General features: G+C 43.8%; 1 protein-coding gene across 2 annotated transcripts; it reads left to right on the forward strand.

Annotated features, from left to right (window-relative positions):
- Positions 1-325: 325 nt before the first annotated feature.
- On the forward strand, positions 326-8,805 carry PDCD2 (programmed cell death 2). 2 transcript variants are annotated; one of them, XM_006755151.2, is made up of 5 exons: positions 326-611; positions 1,299-1,430; positions 5,275-5,378; positions 7,074-7,187; positions 8,606-8,805. In XM_006755151.2, exons 1-5 carry the CDS (start codon positions 341-343, stop codon positions 8,762-8,764), a joined length of 780 nt encoding a protein of 259 aa, XP_006755214.1. In that variant the 5' UTR covers positions 326-340; the 3' UTR covers positions 8,765-8,805. The 2 variants fall into 2 exon arrangements, with proteins under 2 accessions (XP_006755214.1, XP_006755216.1); XM_006755153.2 differs by lacking the exon at positions 8,606-8,805 and adding an exon at positions 7,434-7,533.
- The last annotated feature ends 132 nt before the right edge of the window (positions 8,806-8,937 follow it).

The raw sequence follows: 8,937 nt of genomic DNA on the forward strand, positions 1-8,937 counted from the left end.
CGCGACTTTTCTCATCGAACCGGTACTCCGTGCGCTGGCTCATATTCAGACTTTAAAATGGTCGGGGTTCAGAAAGCCGGGTCCCAACCGCTTTTCCGCATTTTTGCCGTCTGTTAGGCTCGATGGTAACTGGATTGACCGGAGCCAGCTCGGCGAGGGTCCCCAAACTAGTTTCTAGACCTGAAGACTTTGTTTTTCTTTTCCACTTTTTCTCCCTCTTCCTCTCTTAACATAAGTTCACCGAAAGCAAAAATGGCCTTCTGTCTTTTTAACAGATGAGCGTCTTTCATTCCTGTGTGGAATGGAAGCTAAATGATTTGAATTGACAGTTTTATTTAAAATGCAATGTTTCTTCTCATTTTTCTTAGTTTTTAGAAATCAGCTACCCAGGAAAAATGGCTTTTACTCCCATGAGCCGCCTTCTGAGGATCCTCCCCCAGAGACGGGAGAGTCCGTGCGCCTCCAGCTCCAGTCCGGGGCTCAGCTCTGCAGGGTGTGCGGCTGTCTAGGCCCCAAGACGTGCTCGCGATGTCGCCAGGCGCATTACTGCAGTAAGGACCACCAGGCTGTGGACTGGAGATACGGGCATAAGCAGGCGTGTAGACAGGCAGGTGAGTCCATCTTCTGTTTAAATTCCAGCCCAGCTGCAGAGCATCTACCAGCAGATTTTTATTTTGCCCAGAACAGTTAAAATTAGAAAAGCTCTGATACTTCTCAGAAGCTCGGTAGCGACACCACCTTTATGAAGGAAGAGCTGTGCGCCTGGCCAGTGTGGCTTAGTTGGTCTTGTGGTGCAGGAAGGGTCTCCCTTGGATTCCCAGTCAGGGCACGTCCTGCGGTTGCAGCTTGATCCCCAGTAGGAAGAGCTGTGAGATTCTGCCCACTTAGTTAGATCTCATAGGAGCAGCATTTAATGGTCTGAAATCTAAAGTTTTGGAGTTATATATATTAATTTACTAGGAGAAGCTGTTACTGTATTGGAATATACTTTAGAAATATACTGGGAGACCATTCTTAAAACTAAGTGTTTTTTAAAAAATATATTTTATTGATTTTTTACAGAGAGGAAGGGAGAGAGATAGATAGCCAGAAACATCGATGGGAGAGAAACGTCGATCAGTTGCCTCCTGCACACCCCCCCTGCTGGGATGTGCCCGCAACCAAGATACATGCCCTTGACTGGAATCGAACAGGGGACCCTTCAGTCCGCAGGCCGACGCTCTATCCACTGAGCCAAACCGGTTTAGGCTTAAAACTAAGTTATTACTGGTGGTACAAGTTACCTTTTTTTGTTTCAGGTAATGTGGACAATACAATTCCAGATCACAACTTCCTTTTTCCAGAATTTGAAATTGTAATAGAAACAGAAGATGAGATTACACCTGAAGTTTCAGAAAAAGAAGATGAACCGGAGATTATAGGGAGCATGGGTAAGGAGTCAGTTTCAGAACTTTATTCATTAAGTGATTGTATGCAATGCTTGAAACAGTGGACTTAGAGTGTCCAGAAGAGAGGTGCTGACAGGAAAAGCCAGCTCACTTTGGAGGCTGCAGTACAGAACCTTCCAATATTGTCTCATCTGACGACACCCTTCTTGTTCCTCCCACCGTGACACATGTCAGGCACATTCTGGGTCCATGAGGTATGTCAGTCAGAGGAAGTGTGCAGGTGGCACTTGGGTACGGCTGCACAGGATGCTGGGAAATTGGTAACTTCATCTGGGTTCAAGGTCTATTCCTCAGATCAATATGGCATACGTGAGAGAATCTGGGGCACTTTTTTCTTTTTCTTTTTTTCATTGATTTTAAATATGGTTTCTTGAGGTTGATTTTTAGAGAGAGGGGAAAGGAAAGAGAGAAACATCAGTTTATTGTTCCGCTTATTTATGCATTCACTGGTTGATTCTTCCGTGTGCCCCGACGGGGATGGAACCCACAGCCTTGGTGCATCAGAATGACGCTCTAACAGACTGAGCATCCGGCCAGGGCCAGCAGGCCCTTTCGAAGTGAGAGGCATCTCTCATTGTCCCCACCTTGATCCTTATCTTCTCATGTAAATTTAAGCAAGAGACCTCCAGTGCATTGCGAAAAGCCAATTTAGTAAAGCAGTTGGAGCAGTGGTCGGCAAACTCATTAGTCAACAGAGCCAAATATCGACAGTACAATGATTGAAATTTCTTTTGAGAGCCAAATTTTTTAAACTTAAACTATATAGGTAGGTACATGGTTATTAACTTAGGGCACTCCTAAGCTGGCCTTTGCTAAAAACGTCCTCAATCTGATTGAGGTACGTTCGCTGAGGTCGACCCCTTGCAACTCTCCCATCCACACTCGTCTTGTGTACAGTAGGGCCTTTACTTACGAGTGTCCCGACTAAGGAGTTTTTTGAGATACCAGCTGTCTCTCAGCCGATTTTTTGCTTTGAGTTGACAGAGTAATTTGAGTTAACAAGCTCCTTAACGAGCTTGGTCTCAGAACGAATTAAACTCGTAAGTCAAGGCCCCACTGTACTTGTTTCATCTATCTCCTTTCTGAAAACCGACTTCTACACATGGGCCACGAAGTTTCAGTCGTACTGTACGTGCGCACCCGCACGTGGTATTTTGTGGAAGAGCCACACTCAAGGGCCCAAAGAGCCACATGTGGCTCGCGAGCCACGGTTTGCCGACCACTGAGTTAGAGCATGCAGCTTTGGTGAAAAAGCAAAGCAAGCAAACTTATGCATGTGGCTTAGGAAGTGCCGACAGACTCGGCTAATCTGCAAAACCAGTTGGGTGGGGGTCTGTGGCATTATATACTCTCCTGTCTGTAGGTTTCAAAATTACTCTGCTGGATATTTTGGTGCAGATTAATTCTCAAGGTCCCTGTTTACTTTGTTGTGTCCTTCCCAGAATTCATGAGAAGCACTTGGCAACACTACCTTGCCATGCCTGAGACTGCTGGCTTCTCTGCTTAGGAAGTAAAACGGCCCTTTTTTCCTTTCCTCTCCCCCTCTCTTTCTGCGTTCTCTCCTTAGGGAGGTTTTTAACCATTTGCTCTCAGTCCTTGGCTGGGGAAGATAATGGCTTATTAGTTACATGCTAACTGCAAATTGCCCACACTGTTTGGGCTTGTTTTAACTTTGCTGCCTCGGTTTCCCTATTTCTCCTGCTCTGGAACCCTGTAATATGACCAGTTTTACACACATAATTTGGTTAATTCTCTAGAGCTGATCATACTCCAGAGCCTCTGCTGATCAGATACCTGAGAGGCTGATTGGCAGCAGCATTTATTCAACACTTACTCTGCACCAAGGGCTTCTGGGCATGACCTCATGAAAATCACAGTTAATTAGCAACCCCATTTTGCAGTGAGGACTTTGAGGTTCTGGGTGTAACTTGTTTGGTCATATAACTGACACAAGTTGTTAGGTTTTAAATGGAGTTTGAGCTCACGTCTCACTCACTAGAACTCGAGCTTTTAAGAACCACCACAAAATTATATTTTAGATTAGGATGTTGACTTACTGGTCTATAGTTCATATAAGGACATCTGAAATACATGGTAATACTTGTCACAAAGATTAACTGCTGTTGGGGCCAGCAGTGGTGCAGGTGGCTGGGGTCCTAGGAGCTAAGAGTGCAGAGGAACAAGCTGGCGGGACAGCTGGGAAGAGAAGTGTGAGGAGATTTGAAGTCAGAGTCCAGGGGCATAAGGGTGACAGTGAGAAGTGCTCATGGCCCAGCCTGGGCGGCTCCCTGCTGAGCGTTGTCCCATGAATCCGGAGGTCCGCAGTTTGATTCCCAGTCAAGACACCTGACCCGGTTGTGACTCGATCCCCAGCCAATGGACGTTTTTCAACTATATTTCCATCTCCCTCTCCCTTCTCTCTCTAAAATGAACAAAACCATTTTTTTAAAAAAGAAGGGCTCACATTTGTTGAGTGTCCTAATATGTACTGGTCACAGCGTCCTGAGCCCAGGACTTGGATCTGTTCTTTTAAATTTGAAACTTTACTGAAGAGAAGTCGTCACCAGGAACCTGGGTAGTGAATAGTGAGTGCTTCATGGCGCACCTGGAAATTCAGGTGGTCATGCAGAGCCAACCTGAAAGAACTTAACACTAGAAAGACCGAAATTTAGTATATAGCTATATTGCACAAAAGCAGTCAAAATGACTGCATTGTGAAGGAATAACTAATGTGTAAAGAAATTTGTTTAAAATTAATTTTTAATATTTTTTATATTATTTACAGTTATATAACAAGTTATTCGACATTTCTTTCATGAATTTAGGGCGCAAAAGAAATAAACAACTTATTAGAACAAGTATCACTGCATAAAGATTCGAATAACAAGTACTAGTTTACCTTATTGAGCAACTGCAACTTATCAAGTATCGACAATTTATCATGTACTTGTATGTTATCATGTGACGATAATAAAAAAAAATGAAAACATTTCAATACAGAGCCAAACTGGTCATATAAGAAATTTACTCAATTCAATAATAAGAGTCATTTGATTATTTTGTCGCGAGTGACATGCTAGTGGAAAAGTTATCGGTTGTGACATTTCTTCCACAGCCTGTATATGGCTCGACAAGTTTCAGAACAACGTGTTCACTGAGAAGCATTGATGATGGTTGTTGTTCATCTTTCCCCAAATAAGGAAAACCATTCAAAACATACTTGCTACTAACATCTGAGGCAAGCCAGAATTTGATGCCAAATTTGTTGGGTTTATTAGGCATATACTGTGTAAACCTGCACCTGGCTTTTGATGGAAATAATTGCTCGTCAACTGTTATATTTTGCCCTGGTTGATAGCAAGCTTGACTATTTTCAATGAACTTGTCCCATATTTCTGAAACCAAGGCAAACTTATTTGTTTGTAGGTGCCTACTTCTTTCGATTCTTTTGTCAAAACGAATAAATCGTAGGATTTGCTTGATGTATAACACATATACATATATATACTGGAAATGAAGGAGGGGGAGGTAACTACAATTATTAATAAATGCATTTATATGTTGTATAAAAAGTCACAAAATTCTAAGACATTCTGTCATTATATACATCATTGTTTTTCTAATTGAAATTTAAAAAGCAGTCAAAATGACTTCCTTGGGCAATCTAGTGTTAAATAGGGAAAGCCCTTGGGAACATCTGGCCCTCACTGTCTGATTCATTCAACACTTAGTTGGTTGTTTGAAACTGGCTGCCCTCAAGCGGTGTGAATTGTTGAGTCCCGGGGATGATTCCTGTTGCCATAATGCTTGTGTGGATGGTTTTTAGGTGAAGCACCTGAAGAAGAATTGGAATCCATGGCAAAACATGAATCCAGGGAAGATAAGATTTTCCAGGAGTTTAAAAATAAAATAGCCCTGGAACCAGAACAGGTAAAGTAGAGCTCGCATGGTTCCCTCTTGTGTTCTTTCAGGGATTTATTTTAGGGGTGTTACCCTTAGAAGCTCTCTCGTCACAGCAGCCCTTCACACAAAGGGAAGGTGTTTTTCCTGTTATGATCCTTTTAGCAGTTACTGAGAGAACAAAAGTTACACTATCATATAGGATGTGTTTTATTTTTCTTCCTTTTTTTTGGCATTGTGAGAATGACTATATTATCCGCTCCAAGTCTTCTAGCATACACTGTGCAGTTGGATCATTGCACATACTGTCAGTGTAAACAAATGTAGTTGCCTTTATTGGAAGAACCCTGTACACAACGCATGTAACTGCCGGGTTACCCAGCACCCTCACCCCCCTCATAACGTGTGAGTGAGCATCTATGATCCCCCAGGCCTCCCCAGCAGCAGCGGGCCAGTGGCACATCTGCTGGCTGAGCACATGGGACTGCTTTCACCCCAGCATCCGGCATAAATGACTAGCAGCCCGCATTCTGCTGCACTGAGGGCACTTCTCAGGCCGCAACGGCCCTCACAGCAGCACAAGGCACATCTTTCTGTTGTGAAGTGAGTCAGGCCCTGGCTCTGCACTCTGCAGGTCAGAGGCCAGCACCCGGGCTGGTCCAGCAGGAGCCCCATCTGTCCTGAGGTGACCGTGCTCACAGCTGCAGTCCATCCCACTGACCAGCCTGCCCAAGCCGGGTGCACACCCTTCCCGGCCCCTGGATCAGACTTTAACCAGGTGGTTCTTGCCAAGAGCACATGGCCCGGTCTTGTCTGGCTGCTGCAACAGCACTGAGTTCACACCTGATGGGCTCCAGGTCACCCAGCAGCCCAGCACAGGCGCCAAGTGTCAGGCTGTCAACCATCCAGATGTCCAAGGCCAGGATGGTGGGCGTAGGCAAACCTCTCTCTCTGCCACCTAATGACACAGAAGGGACATGGCAGCCACACCTGCAACACCTTGAGGGGCAGTGAAGGATGTATTTTCTAAAAACATTAGGGATAGGAATGTGTAATATGGCTTGAAAAAACCAACAAGACATGTTAACACAGACACTGGTTTTGTAAAAAGAATCCTGGATCCTGGAGTTACATCATGAGCGTATGTAATCACAACTGCCGTGTGAAACAGAGGGAGATTGCTCAGCACGCTTCCCTTGCTCATTTCTGTTCTTCCCCTTCACTCCCTGGCCGTGAACAGCAGTCACGAGAGAAAACTTCCATAAGCCAGTCACTGGATCACATCAGTATCCAGGAGCTCCTAGGAAGAGTTGATCTAGGTTGAAACACTGACAAGGTGGTGTTCAGCACTGTGTGCTTTAAACAAAATAAAGGAAAACCATTCCATTGTTACATAATATCTTAAGAAATGTGCCTAAGTGGCATTTACTGAAACACTTTGTTTCACTTGGTATTTGTCCCTTTAAAAATGAAGGTTCCTGATACCTGTATGAAGGAAAGCACAGACGCTGCATGTTCAAGTCAGAATGGGGGAATAGGCTTATTGTCGGTCTCTTCACAGAACACAAGATTCAGATTCAATTTTGATTTCCTGAATTGGAGAGGCTAAAATCATTGCTTTGATAACATTGAAAAGGAATTAACTTTGAGAATATGTGGGGTAGGGGCGGGGGAAACTCTTAGGTAAGACGTGGATGATCGGAATGTGATCCTAATTGATTTCAGATTCTCAGGTACGGCAGAGGGCTTGCCCCCATCTGGATCTCTGGTGAAAATGTCCCCCAAGAGGAGGATATTCCAGACTGCCCCTGTGGAACCAAGAGAATATTTGAATTCCAGGTATGACCTTAAATATAAATTATTCCACTAGGTAATTACCCTGCTTTATGTTTTCAAAACATTACAAAACTACCAATGTAACGTATGCACAGGATCTGAATGGTATTACAGAAATTGCCCTACCATGAAAATCATGTTTCCTGCCCCACCTCCGGGCTTAAAACTGTCTTACTGCTTTATTTGGTAGTTTTTCCATCTCTTAAGTAACATGACTTTCCTGTCATTTGTAATTTTACTAATTTCCAGCTATCGGTGTGCTTCTACAATAATGAGGGTTTACATGTGTTCGCTTTTACCCTCTGGACCAGCCCCCACCTCCCAATATAAATACAGCATTATTTTCAGAGCCTCTGTTGTTCTCTTTGTAATTTTTTTTATTTTTTTTAAAATATACTTTATTGATTTTTTACAGAGAGGAAGGGAGAGAGATAGTCAGAAACATCGATGAGAGAGAAACATCGATCAGCCGCCTCCTGCACATCCCCCACTGGGGATGCGCCCGCAACCCAGGTACATGCCCCCGACCGGAATCGAACCTGGGACCCTTCAGTCCACAGGCCGGCGCTCTATCCACTGAGCCAAACCGGTTTCGGCTGTAATTTTAAATAATACATCTTCTTCCACTGATCACGGTATGACTACTTTGTGAGAGGAGTGTTTCAGAACTTGCTCTATTTAATGTGGATTTGTGGATTTCTTAGGAAAACAAATGCATGTGTCATTACGATACATTAAGTACCATTACGGTAAATGTTTTTTCAAAAGAGATTGTTAGCATCAGAATCATTTTGGGGTTGGGTGGAAATCAATCCTCTAACAGTGGATTCAGTAACCTTACCGAATGGTAGGTAATACTTGTTCCTTAGGGTAGAAAGGGAATTATGAGGACTGTATCCAACACTGGTTGGTTCTTAGTCACAAAGCTCTTGATGCTGAGATGAGCTGCCAGTGTGTGTGTGAAGCAGTTTCCTAATGGTGGGGCAGACCTTCACTCTTCCATCCAACTGCTGGCCTCCTGAGCAAACATCAACAGATTTCCTTTTTGTATTCATTAACCTAGTATTCCTTCAGTCATTGCACCAGCACCTGCTGTTCAAATGACAGAAAGAAAAAGTTTCCCAGATAGAAGCCTGTCCTATTTTATGGCACATTATTAAAATTAATTAGATAACCAGCCAAGCCAAATGGATTGGCCAGTCTTGTATTTGGGAACTTCTTTCTCAAATGGAAGTGAAAGATGCCAAATGAAACAGGTTCTGAGGACAGAGCTGCAAAATATTTTTACATTGTTCATTGCATAATGTCTATAATTCTGTGCAGCGTGGAAACTTGACAGCTCAGGCTCAGCCTGGCAGGGAAGGTCTGCTGAAGGCAAACGGCGCTCCTCGCCTGAGCAGGTCTCTGTGTTGTCTTCTCAGGTCATGCCTCAGCTGCTCAACTACCTAAAGGCCGACAGGCTGGGCAAGAGTGTTGATTGGGGTGTCCTGGCCGTCTACACTTGTGCTGAGAGCTGCAGCCTGGGCACCGGCTACACAGAAGAATTTGTTTGGAAGCAAGATGTAACAGATACACCTTAAAGAGAAGCTCAAATAGCCTTAAAAGTGCTCATAACCTCTTAGACCTTGCAATTCCATTTTTAGGATGTTATCCTAAGGGAATAATTGTACCAGAGAGAGGGTCACAAAGATGTTTTAGGCCTTATTTACAATCTATAATAACAAAATGGAATATGCTAATTAGACCAACCAGA

The sequence above is a fragment of the Myotis davidii genome, unplaced genomic scaffold (assembly GCF_000327345.1).
Source record: "Myotis davidii unplaced genomic scaffold, ASM32734v1 scaffold592, whole genome shotgun sequence".
Lineage (NCBI taxonomy): Eukaryota > Metazoa > Chordata > Mammalia > Chiroptera > Vespertilionidae > Myotis > Myotis davidii.

Coding starts and splice junctions, on each gene's coding strand:
- PDCD2 (XM_006755151.2), top strand. CDS start 341: ATGCAATGTTTCTTCTCATTTTTCTTAGTTTTTAGAAATCAGCTACCC. Junction 612..1,298: donor GCAGGCGTGTAGACAGGCAG/GTGAGTCCATCT, acceptor TTTTTGTTTCAG/GTAATGTGGACAATACAATT. Junction 7,188..8,605: donor AGAGAATATTTGAATTCCAG/GTATGACCTTAA, acceptor TTGTCTTCTCAG/GTCATGCCTCAGCTGCTCAA.